General features: G+C 41.0%; 1 protein-coding gene and 1 long non-coding RNA gene across 2 annotated transcripts; one reads left to right on the forward strand and one right to left on the reverse strand.

Annotated features, from left to right (window-relative positions):
• Nucleotides 1-12357: 12357 nt before the first annotated feature.
• On the reverse strand, nucleotides 12358-12911 carry LOC147532050 (zinc finger protein GAI-ASSOCIATED FACTOR 1-like). Its single transcript, XM_086649891.1, has 2 exons — nucleotides 12842-12911; nucleotides 12358-12749 (listed from the first exon to the last, which is right to left on the reverse strand). The coding sequence occupies exons 1-2, from the start codon at nucleotides 12909-12911 to the stop codon at nucleotides 12358-12360; spliced, it is 462 nt and encodes a 153-aa protein (XP_086506017.1).
• Nucleotides 12912-13578: 667 nt separating this feature from the next.
• Nucleotides 13579-20502, forward strand: LOC147532051 (uncharacterized). Its single transcript, XR_015228080.1, has 4 exons — nucleotides 13579-13960; nucleotides 14120-15711; nucleotides 16134-16386; nucleotides 20146-20502. It is a non-coding gene; the product is annotated as an uncharacterized LOC147532051 (long non-coding RNA).
• The last annotated feature ends 996 nt before the right edge of the window (nucleotides 20503-21498 follow it).

Raw genomic sequence — 21498 nt, forward strand, 5'->3', positions numbered from 1 at the left:
GATTTCGATGTGTTTGGTTCATTCGTGGAAGACGTGATTGGCGGCAATAAGCATTGCCGCCATATTGTCACTGTAGACTTGAAAGGGTTCTGGAATCGGGGCACAGAGGTCTTGAAACAAATATTTCAACCACTGCAGTTCTGCAGTGAGTGTAGCGAGAGTCCGATATTCTGCCTCAGCCTAAGACCGAGAAACAGTCGGTTGTTTCTTGGACTTCCAAGACAACGAGATCGAACCAAGCATAGTGATGTAGCCGGTGGTTGAACAACGAGTGACAGGGCAACTGGTCCAGCCAGAATCCGTGAAGCAGAAAATGATCAGAATGCTGGATGAAGAAAGGAGGAGGCCATGATTCATGGTGCCTTTCAAATGACGAAAAACTCGAGTCGCCTCATCCATATTGTTCGAGTGGGGATTCTGCATGAATTGACTAGAGTAATTCAAGAAAAATGAAATGTCAGGACTGATGATGCATAAAATGTCCAGACGTTGACTAACGTCTGAAGAGTCAAGATCAGACCCGAAGTTAACAACGTCAGGCCGGCTTAAGGCAGAAGGAACGCTGAGCTCCTAATGGTCCACCGAATGTTCCCCTAACTGGGAGGTCGGCCAGAAGAAACCAGCCCTGTAAGACGCCCTTGGCATGGACAGATCAGCCCTAGGGTCTTCAAAGGAGTGAGGGGGGTCCACACAGGTTCGGCCAGTGTCTTACGGTCCACACAGGTTCGGCCAGTGTCTTACGCCCAGAACTGGGGAGGCAGCAGCGCCAAGCGACCTACCGACTTAATCCCGAAACTTGTAGAAAGATCTCAGTCGGCCATATATCTCGAAGTGTTTAAGCTAGCTTGGACTCCACGTATCTAAAGGAGGAAACTTCTCCTTTAAAGTCTATCACACCTGCAAGATATCTACGGAGAATCCTTGAACTTAGGAACTTTCACATATCAAAGATCCGGGATAGACTCTGAGAGAAACCCTAGATACTCAAGGGAGGAAACTTTCCCTTCGGATTAACGGCAACCGCCTCACCACCGCCACTAATCACAGTCGGCCTAACATCGCCTATAAAAGGCCCCCTACATCATCCTTCACAGGACACGATCTCCTTACCCAAAAAAAGATCACCAGAAACTCAGAGTTCTTACAAATCGCCCCCCAAAAGGATCATTCAATATTCATTCTTTTACTGCAAAGAGCACCCTAACTAACTTGAGCGTCGGAGCGGTTTTCGTACCCTTTGCAGGTTTTCCCCCCTTGGAAACAGACGATTAGGACCAAGGAGCTGGAGCAAGGAGCAGAAGTAAGGAGCCAAGAGCTGGAACAAAGAGAACCAGAGCAGGAAGCAGGTACACAGAGCTAATCGATCCCCAACATAACGGAGGATTCATTCATAACGGAGGCTGTCATGCATCAACTCCCTATTTCATGCTGATCTAACGGGAAATCATTTTTTGACATCACCAAAGACGTGTCACCGTCACATTGAGAAGGCGACCAATAAGACGTCGAAACGAAGTCGGGTCGTCTAATGGTGAACCATCAGTAGGTAATAACTTTAAATGTTGTTCCATAGGGAAAAAGCTTGGTTTAGCTACGAGGATTCCCAAGTTACGAAGAATGTCCAAGGCGTATTTGCTTTGACAAAGAAAGATACCTTTTGGGGAACGAGATACTTCGATTCCAAGGAAGTATTAAAGGTCTACCAAGGTTTTTAAGAGAAAAATGTTTCTCAAGGTGTTGTCGAAAGAGAAGAGATTTCCAAGGCATTATTGTCGGTGATGATGATGTCATCCACATAGAATAAGACGAAGATAGCAATCGGGCCATCGAAAAAATAAAACAAGGAATTGCCGGAAGATGACTGCTTAAAACCTTCGGTCTGTAAGCCAGTAAAAAATTTAGCAAACCACAGTCGAGACGCTTGTATTAATCCATAAAGGGATTTGTGCAAACGACATATTTTGTGGGCACCAGTTCTAGAAAAATCAGGCGGATGGTCATGTAGACTTCTTCGTCCAAGTCACCTTGGGGAAAAGCATTAATCATATCCAACTGATGGAGGGGCCAATCTTTAATGACAATATTGGAAAAAAGTACACGAACAGTGACCAATTTGGCGATTGGAGCGAAAGTATCATGATGGTCGATGCCTTTAACTTGGGTATAACCCTTAGCGATGAGTCGCGTTATATGACGTTCTATTGATTCGTCAGAGCCGTTTATGATCTTATAATCTCATTTACATCCAATTGGTTTCTTACCAAGAGGTAAGGGAGTTAATAACCAGGTCGATTGGTTGAAGAGTCTGAATTTCCTTATCCATTACAATAGGCCATTCTGGAAAAGCTTTGGCGGCGGAATAGGATGTAGGTTCTTCCGAGTCGACAACAGAAGTAAGAAATGCCTGATGAGAGGGACTAAAGTTGTAAAAACTCATATAGTCAGTTAAGGGATAACGTGTGGACGTTGTAGGCGAAGTAGTACAAGAGCATAGATATGCAAGCAGGTGGGCAGGTTGGTTGTACGAACTGATCGGGAAGAGGGTGACGATTCTTCTAAAGAAGCGACCAACAATGGGTTGGGGTCAGATTGCGAAAGTTGAATATCCTGCGAAGGAGAAATTTCCAGCGAATGAATCATAAAATCAGAAGGGGTCACATTGGATTCCTCTATTGGGATAGCAGTGGAAGACGTAAGTTCTCGCACAGTAGGGGAGGGTCCGTCATGGTATTGGGAGAGTGGGAATGTTCATCCACCATATACGGGAGGGTATACAAGTCATGACATGGCAACTAAGCATCGTCGATTGGACTGAAGGAATAGTCGTCTGAGGTAAACGAGGTGTATGAGGTTGGTTCAGGGGACGTTGATTGACGTTCAGCTGAAGCAAAAGGAAAATTTCCCTAAAAAAGTTCACGTTTCGAGAATCATAGAGACTGTGTTCCTCTAAGTCGTAATCCGTATATCCTTCTTCTCAGGTGGGTATCGAACAAAGTTCACGTTAGGATGTTGGTGTTTGTTGCAAAACATAGGCAACCAAAAACTCAGAGAGTTAAGGAATCACACAACATTTCATGGGGGTGATTTGTAAGAAAGTATTGGGGTCAGCATTATATTGATTAAATAGGTTGTCGTTTGATACATTCTCCTTCAAATTTTAAAGGGAGGTGTGCCTGGAAAAGCAAGGCGCGGGCAGCGTCGAGTAAATGACGATGATTGCGTTCGACTAAACTGTTTTGTTCAGGTGTAGAGATGCAACTTTGTTGGTGAAGTGTAAGAAGTTATGGTAAATAAGAATCAGTTGTCACAAAATAAAAGGTCGGCGGCAAAGAAAATCTCTGGGAAATTCACTCGATTTAGGGGTGTATGATTTATGTGAAACTTAGTTGGGTTCTGGGAAACTATATTCGAGCAATGGAAAGTGGAACATCTGATCGATGGAGCCCAAAAACCGATCGATCTGGTAGGTCAAAAAAATTAGTCGTTTGTTTTTGGATTTGAAGAGAGAGGAAGTGCTTTAAAGAGAGAGAGAGAGAAAGTGCTCTAGAGAGAGAGAGAGAGAGAAAGGGCTCTAGAAATAGAGAAAAAAAGAGCTCTAGAGAGAGAGGGTGTTGTCGGATCGACCAGAGAGAGAAAAGGCTTGTGGTAAATGGAGACACTTCAGAGCTCGTCGCCGGCCGAGTATAGCAACCAACTAGAAGGTCGAACAACCAAGAATTGTGGTCGGCGAGAAGGTATGTCGGGCAAGAAAACGGGCGACTAGGGGTTCGAACAGAGAGAAGTCTGTGGGAAGACTAGCGGGCCGAGTCACGGGTCAAGTCTCGGGTTCAGAGTCGTTGGGTCAAACCGAGTGTGCAACCCTCGTGTGGAAAATTGATGGAGTACCTACAAACAGCTAATGCGGGCTCGAAAAGACGTATTGGGCCCAAACGGTGGCTAGAGACAACTATTGTGGGCTCTAGAAGATCGAGTAAAAAATCGCTGACTGAGTCAACTTTTTTTTTTCAAAAAAAAGATGCAGTCAAACTTCATGGACTACGGTAAGTATGGGTGTATGGTTTAAGAAAACCCTGGTTTTAGGCGTTTTGGTATTCTAACAAAAAAAAAATCGTTTCTGCTGGTCTTGTTCTGACAAAAAAAAACAGATCTAGAAATTTTAGTTCTAGAAGACAAATTCAGACTCTCAAGAGGCTAAAAACAACAAGAAAAATACTAAAAAAAAATTAATAAAAAAGTGAATGAGCAATCAAGCACTGACCTTTGTTGATGGGATGATCGAAATTTAAAATTAATGAGAATCCTTATATTAATCAATTGTAAATAATCCCAGAAATATTAATTGTACGCTAATACCATGTTAAATTGAAGAAGACATAGTACTTATATTAATCAATTGTAAATTATATTAATTGAATGCATACATATATATAGGGTTTACAATAGGGTTTGTAGAGAACTTGTAAATAGGGAAATAATTACATATAGGAAACAAGATTTTACAATTGTTATATTTAATATTTCATAGTGTCTTCTAGAGATATCCAAAAGCATTTCCTTCAATATACTTCAATAGGCAACACTAATGTGTCGTGGTATATCCATTAATACTCCCTCTAAAGTTAGAGCGGGGAGAAAGTCAGGAGGAATCTAGTGTATCTAGAATAACACTTTAGTGGGAATATCAGAACGACTCCGTTGAGTCTCTCCTTCTCTGTTGAATAAATTATGAATTCAATATGTCTAGAATATAAGAAATTAAAAAGATAGAATCAAGTATATGAAATCAAAAGCATTCTAGTATGTCTGCAATACAGATCAAGAATCCTCCAATATACCTAGAATCTAGAATCAATAGCATTTTGTTGATTCTAGAACTTGGAGTCTGAAACATCTTATTGAGCCTAAAAGAAAAAATCGAAGTCATGAGTTATCTTCTGATATTCTTTCTCTCTATTTTGCAGTATCATCTTTCTTATTTTATTAGCTTTCCTTTTTTGTATAAGTTTCCTAATACCATGTAATTTACTATTGTACATTCATTATAAATATACAAAGTTGACGAATGGCCACCTTGATCACCATAGTATTATTTGAATCTCATTATATTTTATGGTATTAGAGCACTAAAGTTTTTTTTTTAACTCAACCCGAGTCGAGTTTCTTCCCCTACTGTCGTGGTCTTACTATCGTCATTTTTCGTTGTTGCAAGAAGTTAGAATCCTTTTGGTTCTGACCCTTTTTCCTACTCGACCGTTATCTCTTTTAGTTGTTTGCTCTTATCGACAAAACCAAGTTATCATGTTTTTGTGTTTTTCCTCTCGGTTGTTTAACCTGATAGAGTGATATGGATGCTTCGAATTCTTTTATGGTTACTTGTGGTTATTTGTATTCAACAATGATGGTAAGCTTAAAGCTCTCATTTGACAACTATGTACTATAAAAACCTCAAATCACATGTTATGCGCCTGCATCAAATTGTCTCCTTACTTGTATGTCAGAATTTATTAAGTATTATTGCTAGATCTTTTCTCAGCCTCCTCATTCAACTCGTCAAACTAATGATTATTTATATTCTTTGATTTTATCTTATGCTTCTTGGCTGCAACCTGATAAGTTAGTTTTTAACTTATCTATGGATAATCTAGTGAACCTGTGGGACTCGGTTAGAGCCCCACCCAAGTAAGAATCTCGGGAATATCCTTTGAGATATTCTTGCATTTCTTGTATATCAAGTCTTTCCTTTGTGTTTATTTCTTATTATGTAGAGTTTTCGTTTAGTTGTAAACCCTACTAGTATAAATGTAATATAAGAAATTGATATACAACCATCCTAATTTACTGTATCTATTGAGTTCTTTCATAGTATAAGAGTCGTAAGTAATTTTACATAAAGTATTATAGTTTTGTTTTCCGATCTCTAATATCAGTTGTCTTCTCCGATCACTAATATCGGTTGTTTGTCTCGTTTCAAGTACTCATCTTGTACTTATTGTTTGGTATTGTTTTAATGGGTGTTCATATCACTTGCCTACTATTTCTTGGTATGACTAATCATGTTGAATCGACTATGTTGACTGGTTCCCCCTCATGTCCTAAACCCACTATGGGATCCTTCCCGAAAATCAACTCCATGAGCAATCTTAAATTATCATCCAACAACTATCGCCTATTAAAACCACAACTAATATCCCTATAAGAAAGAACAATTGCTGCCCCATATTGGCAGCTTGTTATCCCCCTTCGCCAATTATTCAGACAACTGACAGGTTCTTGCTATTAACCCTATCTAGGGCTGGGAAAACGATCCTGGAAATCGAGACCCGACCCAATCCGCTTGGACCGTTGGTACCCGAAGATCGAATAGAACCCGAGCCGGGCATACCCGACCCATTATTTCGGGTTATAGTGGGCGGGATTCGGACAAGACCCTCTATCCGAGTCCCGACCCAATATGCCCGCCTGTTTGACTTTCGCCCGCCCGTTACCCGAAACAGTAAACTCGCCCGATAGAGTCTGCCCGACCGTAACCCGAAATTATTTGATAGATCCAACGACTGAGGAATCGGGAGAGACCTCAACCGTTGGATCAGAAGGGGCGTCAGGTTAAAAACTCTAGGACGCCCCTTAATGCCTATAAATACCCCAAGTTTCTAACAGAGCTCTCTTTTACGCCTATTCTCTCTCTCTGATCTCTCTCCGTCTCTGATCTCCCCTTCTCTTCTTCAATCAAGAGCCTAGAGTTCTAAACTAACCGAAACCTAAAGTTCTAAACCAACCGAAACCCTAAGATGATTCAACATGAAGAAGTTCTAAAGCCTAAACCCTAAGATGAAGAAGTTCTAAAGCCTATACCCTAAGATGATCCAAAGTGTTTTTTTTATCTGAGATTTTTAATCTCTCTATATATTTTTCTGTCAAAGACATGTTAATAGATAATATTAACCAACAGATGGTAAGACATCAACATACCTGTTCTCACTCCCTCTCTCTATCTCTCTCTCACTTTTTGTTCTCTTTCTCACCAACAGATGGTAAGAAATCAACAGATGGTGAAACAAATGTGATGTATTTTTTTTTGTTGATGATGTTTATAAAATATAGATTGTAGATATGTTTTAGAGACTTTAGTTATCTTTATTTTAGATCATGTAACTTTCTGATGACGTAAATTTTTAGTTATATTTAGTTTGTATATATGTTTTAGAAAGATTAGAGAGATTTTGTGATAAAGATTTTATTCAAAGAGGGTAATATTGTAGCTATTTTTTGTGTTGTTATTGGGTATTTTTCTCTTGTTAGAAAAGTTGCAGAAGAATATGTTTGACTAAGTGGGTTTGTTGATTTGTAAATAGATGCATGATTGTAGAAAATTTCTAGGATTTTTAGATGTTTGTTTTTGTATTATGATGTAAGTAACTTTTGTTAAAGATTACTTGGGAATTAATGAAATTTCTAGGGTTTTTAGATGTTTTGTTTCTTTAATTAAGTTTTAGTATTTTTTATTTTTTTAATTGAAAATGCCCACGAGCCGCCAGCCCGAGCCCGTTAGTGCCGAGCGGGCTCTCGGGCAGAACCGGGCCGCGGGCACAAATATACTCATATTTGTCCGACTGAATTGCCCGATAACCCGATCGGACATTTCACTCTTGAGCCCGATCAGCCCATGCCCGCGAAGCAAGAGTCCGAGCCCGACCGAACTCGCTCGATTCCCCCCCTAAACCCTATCTATGAATCTTGAAGAAAGACGGATCGACTTTGATGATACATAAAATGGTCAACCGTTGTCTACCGTCAAGAAGTCAAGAAAATAGCAGAAGCCCACGGGTCGACCCGTCTCAAGGCAACATGACTGCTAGGCCCAAAGAGATCCGCAACCTAAGCCCAGAATCTAGAGGTCGGTCAGATCATCTAAGGAGCTCCAGCCCTGCCTCAAACACAACCAGGTCTGCACTGGGATTCTCAAGAAGTATAGGGGGGTCCACGTAAGCAAGGCCGATATTACACCCTCAACATGGTAAGGCAGAAGTGAGCCGCACACTTACCGACTTGATCCCGAATCTTCCCAAAGATCTCAGTCGACTACGATCATGAATGTTTAACTAACTTGGGCTTCAAGAGTCTCAAAAGAGGAAACATCTCCGAGAAGATCTATTAACTAGGCAGGACACTTACGAACTATCCTTGAACGTGGGAACCTCTAAATATCCAAGATACGAGATGAACTCAAAGAGGAATTAAACCCTAAATTGCCTAACTAGCGAAGAGTAGTCTTAACCCTGAACGGTGGATGAAACCCGCTTCATGCACACCGTGTATCACAGTCGATCCAAAATGACCCTATAAAAGAACATGACATCACCTTCACCAAGGTAAGTTCATTACGTTCCCCAATAATCAATCAATACTCAATTCGTTAACTGCAAAGGGCAATCTGACTGTCTTGAGCGTCAAAGAAGTTTCTGAACTCTTTGTAAGTTTTCCCTCAAGTTTTTAGGAGCGAGGAGCGGGAATTAGAGGAAGCAGTATCGATTAATAAGGCGGAATCACAATCAAATAGAAGATCCAACATCAAGGTCTCTATTTCTTGATTGATAATAGAGATAGCCATTTTTTGACATCAACAATTGTCGCTAGAAGGAGAGGCCTGACTCCAGCAAATCTCAAAGTTCGATATCTCGAACCCAAAACCCTTGATAGATTTTTCACAAAATCCTATTCAAGTTATATTAAATCGATTATGGTTACCGAAGAAGTTTTGACTTTAGAAATTAAGGAAGTAAATGAAGAGGTAAAAAACTCTCTTTGACAATGGCGGTTGACGTTTCTTCAAATAGTTTGAGAGACTCGTTCTTCAACCTAAAATATTCCCACGAGATAACCGACATTAAATTCCAACAAAAGTCGAAAATAAGATGAGGATGTGGATCATATATTTAAACGGTGCAACAGGGCGAAGGAAATATGGGCTTCTTATTCCTTATACATACAGATTGTCGATGATTCGAGATCTGTTGATGAAAGGAACAAATAGGTGCTTGAAGGAATAAAGCCGCCTCCAGGAGGTACTATTCATGCAACAAAACTAATGCATAGTGATTTTAAAAAGATAGACAATGATCCCCAACAAACAAACTAGAAGGGAGAAGACTGACGAAACACTGATGCACCCGAAAAGGTTGCACACCCAAGCGGAGGTATCAAGTAGTAATCCGGCAAAGCCGGGATCGATCCAAGGATAGGAAGGTAGTTTGGATATCGAAGGGTCTTATCCACCGGTCTAGATATTTCAAGCTAACTTAGACTAAAAAGGAAAGAAAACAAAGATAAATGGGGGTTTGATCGAATAAGGTGATAAGAGAATAAAGCAAACACGTAAAATAAACTAAACTAAACAATAAAAATAAACGGGCGAGAGAGATTCTAGAGAAGAATCGAAGGAACAAGAGTCGGGAGACGGTAAGACTCGATTCGGGAAACAAATAAGTGAAGGAGGTGTCGAAGTCCGGGAATCCATAATGATAAACCTACGACTATGTGTAGTCCGATTTGATGTGTCAAGGTACAATCGATATTCGACTCCTAAATTAGATGTCTCTGAGTACTATGTATATCCGGAGATCATACCTAGTCAAACAAACGTCTAAATCGGTTAATCCCGAGTCAACGAAAGTGTTGTCTAGTCGCCTAACTATGTGAAGTGCATGACAAGACACATGAAATTATGACTTAGACTACGATCGATATCGAATACTTCGTTTCGTCTATTAACTATGCGAAGTGCTTGACAAGACACATGAAAATACGATCAAAACGATAATCGAAATAAATGAACATCAATTTGTAATCAAAACATCAAATCATATTAAACATAATCACGAATTCATCACATTTCATCTCATATAATCGACACACTAAAGTTAGCTAAACATGGTGATTAAATAAGAAATGGAAAGAAGATGATGAGAGAATTTCCCTTTTTCGATGTAGTTCGAGGCTAAGATCGGAAAATATGAGTCTTTAAGGTGCAGCCGCTCTCCCCTTAGCAAATTCTGGGTTCCCAATAGCGACCACCATCATCTTCTCCATTTATCACAAACCTCCATTAAAGCTAAACCCTAGTTTTCTCTCTCTACCAATTTCTAACCCAAAATCAAATCAAACCACATGAGAAGCTAGCCAAGATGATGGGGAAGAAAAGCCTTAAGGTTCCCGGCCAAGAAAGTGGCCGGAAACCCTAGATAATTCCGGCCAAAGAAACAAGAAATCCGGCTAAGAACATGGAGGTTCCGGCCAAAGGAAGCTTGCTCCGAGCCCCGTGCGCTGTCCCATACATGTCCGAGCTGCAGGTCGCGTCTCCCGTGGACAGCAAATGCATTCTCAAGCTGTCCGTGTAGCTGCCATCCGTGAAACCGAACAGCTGCTGCTACCCGGATAGCAGCTGTTCCGGCCGTTCTTGCTATGGTACCGTGCGCATCTCGAGCTGGTGCTGAGGAGTCGGTCGCTGTTGTAGCCTCCCATGCTGTCCGTCCCGTGTTGCAGCAGTCCCGAGCTGCTGCTCGTATTGCAGCTCGGCCGGCCACGCTAGGTCGGCCTAGTGTGCTGGCCGGCCTATGCTTGGCCGACCCTCCTCTTTCTTCCTTCTCTCTTTTTCTCCTTCAAACCCTCTTGATGAGGAACCCTAACTCTGGAGAACTCTCTTGCCTTCTTTTCCAAGCTAGAAGATGATGAATAGTGTCCTCCCTTGATTCCTTTTTCTCACTTGCGTATACACAACCCTAGACTTAGTCAAACTTGACTAAGTCTTAGGCCATTTTGACTTGGACCAAAAAGGTGCCCATAGAATCACTATTATTCTCTTCCTCTTTGGGCTCTTGGGTTGGGCTTCTTTCTAAAGCAAGGGAGTGCCTTCATCTTGTCTCTACATTTAGAACCAAGGGGGGTGCCTTCATAGAATCCTTGTTTCAAGACCGAACCTCGGCTTCTTTCATTCACAACTTCTCCGTCCGAACTCTGAATCGGCTTCCGTTTTCACCGTCGGACTCGTCATTGACTTCACTTGTTGTTTGACTTCTGATTTTGACCAAAATACCTCTGGAGCTATTTTCTTCCCTTTTGCCGCATAAGATGAAAATGTGATAATTCGCACTCTTTATTCCGAATTACACGCCAAACTCCAAATAAACTACCTAGCAATAAAAACACATAAATAATTAGAAATAAAACTCGAAAAGAACTAACTAATCAAAGTTAAGTGACCTAAATGTGGCATTTTCACGCCACATCAAACACCAACGGTAAAGCAAGCACTGAAAGTAGGAGGAGTGAAATTCAATTTTGATGCTGCCTTCATTCATGGAAAGGCAACAACAGCAGTGGTGTGTAGGGTCTTTAATGGAAATTTAGTATCAGCTGAAACTAGTGAGATTGAGGCATCTTGTCTGATAGAGGTTGAAGCAAAAGCGAAACAATTGACCTTGAATTTAGTGAAACAAGTGAACCAATTTCTAGCTATTGTTGAAGGTGATGCGATGGTGGTGATTAATAGTTGTCTATCGACCGAGAAGAGTATGCCATTGAGAATTCGGCCAATAATGACTGATATACTATCCAAACTTAATAAACTACATGATATAGAATTTACTTACTGCTCAAGAAATCTTAATTGTTCGGCTCATACTCTAGCAAAAGAAGTTTTCATATCAAATGAAAGTAATGTATGAAATCCTGATCAGACTCCAGTTGGCATTGTAAGCCAGTCGGGAGAAGATTAATGTTGTTTAAAAGGCCGGGCCGACCCGGTCTTACCTAACCCCTAGGAAAAATGGGCCAAGTTGACCGAAGTTCCTTCCAGGTCCCGGCCTGGCCTATGTTTTGGGCCCGACAGGTCAGGCCCGACCCGTCAAAAACCTGTCAAAAGACCATTTTTTTCCTTCCTTATTTTCTAAATGAGTTAATTCCTATTTGTCCCCTACTTTGTGACCAGCTTCCTTTATGGCCCCCAAATTTCTGTAAATTCAAATATGCCCCCCTTTTTTGACGTAAATGTCCTAACTACCCTTCCTTTAAATATTTTTTCAAAATAAAATTAAAAATAAAACCTTAATTCCACCTCATTTCCCTGTCCACCACACATCTCTCTCCACGTCACCCCTCTCCCTCCCTCCACCTCACCTCTCTTTTCAACTCACCTCTCTCTCTCCAACTCACCCCTCTCTCTCTAACTCACCATTATCTTCTCCGACGAAGGTCACCGACCGGAAAATTTTCCCGCCGGCGACCTTCAAACTTTTTTTCTCTCATCTCTCTCTCTAAAAACTCTGGCGGAGGGGGGTTCCCTTCGGCGGAGTCGGCCTGTTCTTAAGAGAGTACCACAATCACATTTATACTCTTTAGTCCACAAGTTTTCATATGAGCTTTCCAATCAGTTTGAACAACATATTTGTTTGAACATTTCTCACATTTCCATTTCTTTTCTCCATGTTTTCTACTAAAATGTTTTTTAATTGTAGTAAGATCCCCTAAAGCCCTAGAGGGATCATGATGAACACAAGAAGGTTCAGGACAAACATAAACCCTTTTTCGTATCTCTTTACTACTTCTTTGTCTAAGTTTCCATGGAAGATTATGACCTCTACGATGAAGTCGAAGATTTTGATGACGTTGACACCCTTTATTACAAATCTCACAAACAAATCCATTTGTCGCCATTAAAGTTTTTGGAGATAAAACAGTCACTTCAGCACCTGGATCTGAAACAAAACAAATCAAAATCAATTTTTTCATGAACAAGCAATAAAAGATTGGATTTTTAGGTTTGGGTTTATGAAATTAAGATCAAAACCTGGCATTCCAGGTAGATTCCTCTTCTTGGTTGCTGTTGCTGTTGTTGAAGATGGTGGTGATGGCGCCATTAAAGAACTTGATGAAGAAACACTAGCTTCTCCAGAAGCTCCAGAGAGAAAGAATATAGATTCTGAGAAAGCTAGTAGCTTTTTTCTTGTTCTTTAAGCTTTGGAACAAAAAGAAACCTTTTTAGGGTTACCCACTTAACTCTTTCAGCTACTAGTATGTTTATTATTGCTTTCATCACCTACCAGTTTCAAATTACTTTCCTAAACCCCTTCGCCAGAGTGGTGAGAGAAAGAGAAAAAAAAAATTTAAGCTCGCCGGTCGGAAAACTTTCCGGCTGGTAAATTTCGTCGGAGAAGGTAGTTGAGTTGGAGAGAGAGAGGGGTGAGTTGGAGAGAGAGAGGGGTGAGTTGGAGAGAGAGAGAGGTGAGTTGGGAAGGGAGTTGAGGTGGAGAGAGAGAGGTGACGTGGAGAGAGATGTGTGGTGGAGAGGAAAATGAGGTGGAATTAATATTTTTTATTTTATTTTGAAAATATATTTATGGGAGGGGTAGTTATGACATTTACATGAAAATAGGAGGCTATATTTGAATTTATAGAAATTTAGGGGCCATAAAGGAAGCTGGTCACAAAGTAGGGGCAAAATAGGAATTAACTCTTTCTAAATTTCGATAGATTTATGAAACATTGAATCAAAATTTCTTTTCGAAAGATCTTTGCAACAAAATCATTCCTAAAAAATTCATTTCCATAAAATCTTTCCTAAACTTTCTTATCTTCCAGAAGAATCGACGGATTTACTCCAGGGAGAAGGAAAGTCAGAGGATAGAGAGAACATAGGGGATTAGGGGGAACTCAAAACCTAGAGATCAACGTTGATGGCCAGCTGGAACAAGTTCACAACAAAACCCCTTAGTTAGGAAGAAGATAGATTGCATGTTAAACCAAGCAGCGTGGAGTTATCAGATATAAATCAACCCATATCAGGAAAGTAATCATGGCTGGTAAAATTTGGGTACTCTCTAAACTTGCTTGTCTTTACCTTTCCATTTCTGAGTAATGACTAAAACTCCCATTAAATTTGGTTTCAAAACTTAGAAGTCCTATTTCAGTTTCTGATTCATTACCTATGTGATAATTGGTCACCTTGGAGAAGCAATAGAAGTTATGAACTCAACTTAAGAAATCTGGAGATAGGAACAGGTAGATGAACATGATGGGGTTGATATATTTGTCTTCCTTTGAAAAATTCAGACCCAAGATTTGCTAGTTTAATAGGGTTTAGTCTTGATTTTCATGAAAAGAAATTATTTGGTGAATTCATACCCAATCAATCATCCCACAGGTCTCCCAATACCCTCACACACACCTCTAGCAGGCCTATGATAGAGTTTAGCTCACTTCCATCTTTAATCAGCATGTTGCATACTCATCTTAAATTCATACTCAGACCTCATCATGTCTAACTCTGGAGTAAATCCTGTTAATGATGCTTGTCTCTGTAAGATCATCATCATTTGATCTTTGGTCTGTGATTCGGGGGGGTGTCCATTCTTGTTTAATGAAAGTTCGGAAATAAACTTGGTTACCTAGAGTGGTCATAGCCCAAATTCATGGTTCTCTCACTTTTAACGCCATTAGGGTCGACAATACTCGAAAGTGCAGTGTGCATCTTCTTCAATACCAACCCAAGAATTCACCATTTCAATGAACCTCCAATTCACAAAAACGCCCATTCATATCTCCGCGACATTTTTGCTGCCCTTTTCGTGGAAAAGTGTTGCAACTATAGGAATTCGACGAAATTCCTAAAAGAGAGATTCAGGTGTATGGACCTCAATGAAGTCTAGGTTATATCCAAAATGGTTATTTGATCAAGAGAGTCAAAACTAAACGGGTAACACTTGCCAGTGCTTTAAGCCGCTGCGCATTGGCATTTCATAATACTTAGTTAGGCAGATCTATTTATGTGTCCTCCATTATAAATGGAATTCTTGATAGGATAAAGTTCTCTAGACACTTATTCTTGATGTGTTCATACTTCATAGCACTCCAATTTGTATGAATATTGCTACCTGTTTGATGAAATGTTGCCCTTTGACCTCAACAAACAATTATTTGATGAGTGGAATCACATTTGTGCTTCATGGCTTTACCCGTATACTGTATCCACGCCAATAGTGAACCTTAGCCCGATGGTCATTCGACCCCTTATACCTGGTGTTTCAGCTTTTAGCTCGAACTCACCTGAAATCACAGTATAGCTCCGTGACAATTGGATTCATGCGCCTCTGCTGTTATGTTCAAACATTTGAACTGTTTGAAACGGAAATATTAATTTGAGGCCAGCAAAGTTCACTCTTGGAAGTATGATTAGGGACTAATCGCACGTGAAAAGAGAATCTGGAGAACAGATCCATGAGTTCAGTTCCACAAAAATTGAATCTAACTGTTTTTGTTTTGAAAGCCTGTGGCAACTTGAAATACTAGGGTTTCGGCAGCGTCGAGCATACAGCTACTGAAATCTGGAGGTCAACATTATCTTTCAAAGACGACTTAGCTTCAAAAATTACATGAATGAAGAAAGAAAGGGAGGATGAAACTAGGGAAGGGTCTCGTCGATCTCCCCTTGGTGAAAGGAGCTCGTGATCAAGATCTCTTTAGATCTAAATATATAATGCCTTTATATTTACTTCACTAACTTTTAATATTGCGCTTGAGAATGGTGTTATGCAGGATACCCTAACGGAAAAAGGTGAGTAACTCCAAGAAAAGTAAAGGTTGAACTCTTCAGTCATAATGAAAGTCTTCGGATAAAGATCTTATGTCAAAACAACGAAGCGAAGGCATAAGAAATCGGGAGTAACTCTTACTCATATTGGTTATACTTCTCTATTTTGATAATTAGTTCATTACTCTCACTAAAAATCAAATTAAGGGGCATATGCATTTATATATATGCTGTTGCACTGAAAACATTGATAAGTAGGAATGAAGAATATGCACAAGGACGCATCAACGGAATCCTTAAAAGAAAACTTGAATTGTTATAAACCATAAGCATGCATAGATAACTGACTGCTACTATAAATGCTACATGTTATATCGTTAGTATAATGCCTGCTATAAAGCTTAGAAGAGTACTTGTACACAAAACAGATTATACAAAAATTTGTTGATACCACATGAACGTACACGCTCCTAGTCTGGAATAGACTTGGAATAAATCAGATTCACTCTGAACGATTGAGTGTCTATATATCATATAAAGTAGTCTATGGCAGGTTCGAAGGACAAAACAGTTCAAGCTGGCAAACTCAAAGAAACTAGAAGTCCTAGTTCGAGGACACACCTTACCTCAATCGGGGAATGCAGAATGCTTAAAGAAAGCCTTGGCAAAAGGACCCAAAGAAGGCCTCTAAAGGTACACATACTTGTCAAACTCGCTTTGTGAATTTAATAACAAATTCTCATCATAAGTCAAATCTTACACTGTTAGGCACAGACGCGACCTTGCTTCGACAAGGTCACCGACAAGTCCTGCTAGTCAGGCACAACCCTCATCTCAAGCCCTGCTTTGCAGACACCCCAATAAGATTTAACGATTTAAGCCTTGCGAAAGCAGGCCCCCAACGCACAAGCCCTGACGGTTCTCAACCAATGAGACACCCAAACTATAAGCCCTGCCAACGCAGGCCTAAGGGGGAACCCTATTCGAAATCTCAACTAAGCCTGGCTCAAGCGAACGATTCTAGCGTAAGCGATGACTAGAGGTTAAGTAGAAGTCCTAGTCAAAACTATCCTTACTCAAGCAAGCAACCAGCCCTGTTGACCTAAGCAACCAGCCCTGCTAACCCAAGTAACGACTAGGGGTTATGGAGAAGTCCTAGTCAAAACTTAAACTAAGCCTCGCTCAAGCAAGCAACCAACCCTGCTAGTGAAAGCGATGACCAAAGGTTAAAGGAAAGTCCTAGTCAAAACTTAAACTAAGTCTCGCTCAAGCGAGCAACCAACCCTGATATGATAGCGAAAGCAACGACCAGGGGTCAAGGGGGAGCCATAATCAAAACTTGTCTCGATCAAGCGAGCAACCAACCCTGATAGCGAAAGCAACGACCAGGGGTCAAGGGGGAGCTCTAGTCAAAACTTGTCTTGCTCAAGCGAGCAACCAGCCTGATAGCGAAAGCAACGACCAGGGGTTAAGGGGGGAGCTCGAGTTAAAACTTGTCTTGCTCAAGCGATCAACATGCCCTGCTAGCGAAAGCGACAACCAGGGGTTAAGGATTAGTCCTAGTTAAAACCAACCTTGCTCAAGCAAACAACCAACCCTACTAGCCCAAGCAACGACTAGGTTAAGGAAAAATCTTAATCAAAACTTTAACTAAGCCTCGCTCAAGCAAGCAAGCAGCCGTGCTAGCGAAAGCGACGACCAAGGGTCATGGAGAAGTCCTAGGCAAAACTTAAACAAGCGTCGCTCAAGCGAGCAACCAGGATTGCTAGCGAAAGCAACGACCAGGGTAAAAAAGAAGTCCGGTTCGAAACTTAATAAGCCCCGTTCAAGCGAGCAACCTGCCCTGCTAGCCCAAGCAACGACCAGGGGTATAGGAGACGTCCTAGTCGAAACTTAAACAAGTCTCGCTCAAGCGAGCAACCAGCCCTGTTAGCAAAAGCAACGTCTTGGGGTTAAGGATAAATCCTAGTCGAAACTTAAATAAGCCTTGCTCAAGCAAACATAAACCCTGATAACCCAAGCTACGACCATGGGTCAAGGAGGAGTCCTATTCGAAACTCTAAACCAAATTGAGGAAGAGTCATATTCGAACCTCAAAAGCAAATCAAGGAGGACTCCTAGGCAAAACTCAAATCAAAATAAAGGAGAAGTCCTATTTTAAACTTAACAAATACAAAAGCAAGCTCTGCTCATTAGGGACCCTAAGGCAACACGCCTTGCAAAAACAAAAAGGCTCGCTAGCCGAGCACCAACAAAGCCCTGCTTTGCAGGCCCCCAAACAAATAATATACCTTGGTAGCCCAAGCTATGACCAAGTTATATGAATGAAAATCAAGCCTTGCTTCGGCAGGCGCTACTACGAAATATTATAGGAAATTCACAGGTTGATAAAAGCAAGAAATCTAATAACCTTTTGTTTTTGTAGGAACACGAAGGTGGGACCTCTCTACACCTTAGTTGGCTAGGACATACATCTTAGTAAGCTTAGGTCATGCATTATTATACCAACCCGTTAACACCTTGAGCACTGTTTCGCTTAAGAAAAAACCCATCTTAAATGAATACTCTTTGTCAATACTATATCAATGTTTACGACTAATCGTGACAAGAGAAGGAACGATCAGGCTTCACACACAACCTTGGTCTAAGTAAATCTATAACCCTGAAGATTTCTTTACTTAAGTTACTTAATTATGGAACGAATACTCTAGAGTACTTCTACTCCTTAGTTTCTCTACTTTTGAATAACGAGTGGCGGGACTGGGATGATACATAAAATGTTCAACCGTTGATTAATGTCAAGAAGTTAAGAAACGACCAGAAGCCCAAAAGATCGACCCGTCTCAAGGCAACAGGACAGCTGGGCCCAAAGAGATCTGCCACCTAAGCTCAGAATAAGGAGGTCGGCCAGATAATCTAAGGTACTCTAGCCTGCCCTGCCTCAAACACAACGAGGTCTGCCCTGGGATTCTGAAGAAGTATAGGGGGTCCACGTAAGCAAGGTCGATGCCTTACACCCTGAGCATGGGAAGGTAGAAGCGCGTTGCACGCTTATTGACTTAATCTCGAATCTTTCCAAAGATCTCAGTCGACTACGATCATGAGTGTTTAGCTAACTTGGGCTTCAAGAGTCTCAAAGGAGGAAACATCTCCCAAAAGATTTATCAACTAGGCAGGATATTTACGAAGTATCCTTCAAACATAGGAACTTTTAAATATCCATGATATGAGATAAACTCAAAGAGGAAACCCTAAATCTCCTAATTATCGAAGAATAGTCTTAATCCCGAACGACAGATCAAAACCGTTTCATCCACACCGTCTATCACAGTCGGTCCAAAACGACTTACAAAAGGGCGTCAGATCACCTTCACCAAGGTAAGCTCATTACGTTCCCCAAGGATCAATCAATACTCAATTCTTTAACTAGAAAGGACGATCTGACTGTGTTGAGCGTCAGAGAGATTTCTGAACTCTTTATAGGTTTTCTCCTTAAGTTTCTAGGAGAGAGGAACGAGAATTAGGAGAAGCAGTATCGTTCATTCTGGCGGAATCTGTATCAAGCAGAAGATCCAACATGAGGGTCTCTATTTCCTTACAGATAACAAAGGACCATTTTTTTGACATCAACAGACTTGTGTACTCCATTCTTTATAGCCCTTTACCTCTAGAAGCTATAACTGAAATCATGGCCATTACAAATATAGAGGTCTGGTCTTACTTGGCTTAGACTTATGTTAATCCCAGTGTTACTCGTTCTCTACAACTTTCATACACATCTTGATCCGTTGCAGCTATCATGGAACCTTTATCAGATCCGAAGAAGGTCTTTTATTTTCTCAAAGGGTTGGGACCCGACTATGCCTCTCTTGTCGAATCTATATTATCTAAGAGTCGTCTTTCGACTTTCAAGGAACTTTTCCATATGCATCAGTCAGAGGAAGCACTCTGGGCATCGTTTCGATCTTCTCAACCAGTCACTGAAGGTCTGTATTACTCTCGAACATCTCAGACTTCTAACCGTTCTCAAAATCCGAGACAACAGTCTACATACCGAGCTCGGTCCCCAAATTGTGATCGACGACAACAACCATAGTTTTAATCCCCTCCCACTGTCGATAGGAGGGACTCTAGTACCGCCAAACCCGCAGGTCCTTCGTATCTTTGCCAATGGTGTGGACGTAATGGTCATACTGCCGACCGATGTTATGATTTGATTGGCCGCCCACAACGAAATTCCTCTAGCCATGCTACTGTTGCATGTCGTCCGTCTTCTAGTAAGCCAATGTGGATGAGCAGGCGGCCTCTGAAAATGTTACCTTATCCCTAACTACACTTCAAGTCATCGATCCTCGAGACCCAGGTTGGTATGCGGATAGTGGTGCTTCTAACCACATGTCTTCTTCTTCTGGTATTTTCACTCGTATTACTCCTTGTCAAGTCAGAGTCATGTCAAAATTGGTGATGGTTCCGTCGCTCAATAAAAATTTGTTGTCCATTAGTCGTTAACTAATTATTTAGACTGTTTCATTCTATATTCGAAGTCTGGGTTTGTGTTATTTCAGTCGAATGGAAGGACACTGGGAACCAGCGGTAGATGCAACAATCTTTGTGTATTAGACTCGTCACACCACTCCTCCTCATTGAGTTCATCCTCCAGAAGTTTGGCATTCACGTTTATAGCATATTTTCTTCTCGCATTTTAGAACTTTTAGAAAAACAACGTTTAATTCAATTTTCGTCTATGTCTAGTTAGGTGACTTGTACTCCTTGTCGAATGAGCAAGTCATCATCTGCAGTTTAATTTAAATGAAAAACGTCTGGATTCACCTCTAGAACTTATTAATATTGATGTATCGGGACCCGCATCAGTTCTCTCTTCTCATGGTTTGAAATTGGTGGGTGAAATAAGGAAATTATCCGAGTACAAAGTTTTGGGTGGAAACAAAAATGTTTTGGAACATTTTGTTTCCTCTAAACACTTCAAGTCTTCAGCCTTTGATCTTCTTCTTCCTCAATCAAGAATTCCGGCGACCCCCTATAGTCCGTCGACATTCACCATTAACGTCGACGATTTCCAGCACAAGTTTGTCTCTTCCTCATCTCCCCTCTTTCTCTCTTTTCCTTTTTTTCTCCCTTCTTCATTTCCTCTTCTCTCTCTCTCTCTATACCTTTTTTTATTTCGGGTTCTGTGAGGTCTGGCGAAGGGGCTCTCCCTTTTGTCAGAAAGTCGTCTGGATCTAGTTCTTGTAGATCGAGACGACCTTCGTCTTGTTTTCATACGAAAGGTTCAGGCGAAGGGGTTTTTCGAGTCGCCGGAACTTAGAGAGAGAAAGAAATAGAAGCAAGGACAGAGATGGAGAGAGAGAGAGAGAGAGAGAGAGAGAGAGAAAGAGGAGGGAGAGAGAAAGAAGAGAGAAAGAAAGAAAGAAGAGGGAGAGAGAAAGAAGAGAGAAAGAAAGAAAGAAGAGGGAGAGAGACTTGTCGTCGATCGACGAAGAGACGACCGACGATTCTCTACCGGCAACATGGGAAGGTTTCGCCAACCGACCATTCTCTGCCGGCAGCATGGGAGGGTGTGTTTGGCTAGATTTTTTTTGTTTTTTACCATTTAAAATTTTGCACCCCGGATACTTTTCGTATTTCCCCAAATCACCCACCTTTGAAATATTACATTATTTTTGTTGATGACTTTAGTAGATTTTGTTGGTTTTACCTTCTTCGTTTTAATTTTTTTTTCTGTCTTTGCTATCTTCAAATTGTTAGTTGAAAATCAATTTGCTAATTCTATTGAAACTCTTCAACCAGAATACATTCTGCATGGGTGTGGACCTGACCCGCCCTCTCCTTGGACACCGGGTCTGTTGTTCCCACTGTCTATATCTGCCCTAGTTCAGTCTGAATATTGTTCGAATGAC

The sequence above is a fragment of the Eschscholzia californica genome, unplaced genomic scaffold, assembly GCF_041429995.1.
Source record: "Eschscholzia californica isolate CP2 unplaced genomic scaffold, dmEscCali1.0.p SCAF_6, whole genome shotgun sequence".
Classification (NCBI taxonomy): Eukaryota; Viridiplantae; Streptophyta; class Magnoliopsida; order Ranunculales; family Papaveraceae; genus Eschscholzia; species Eschscholzia californica.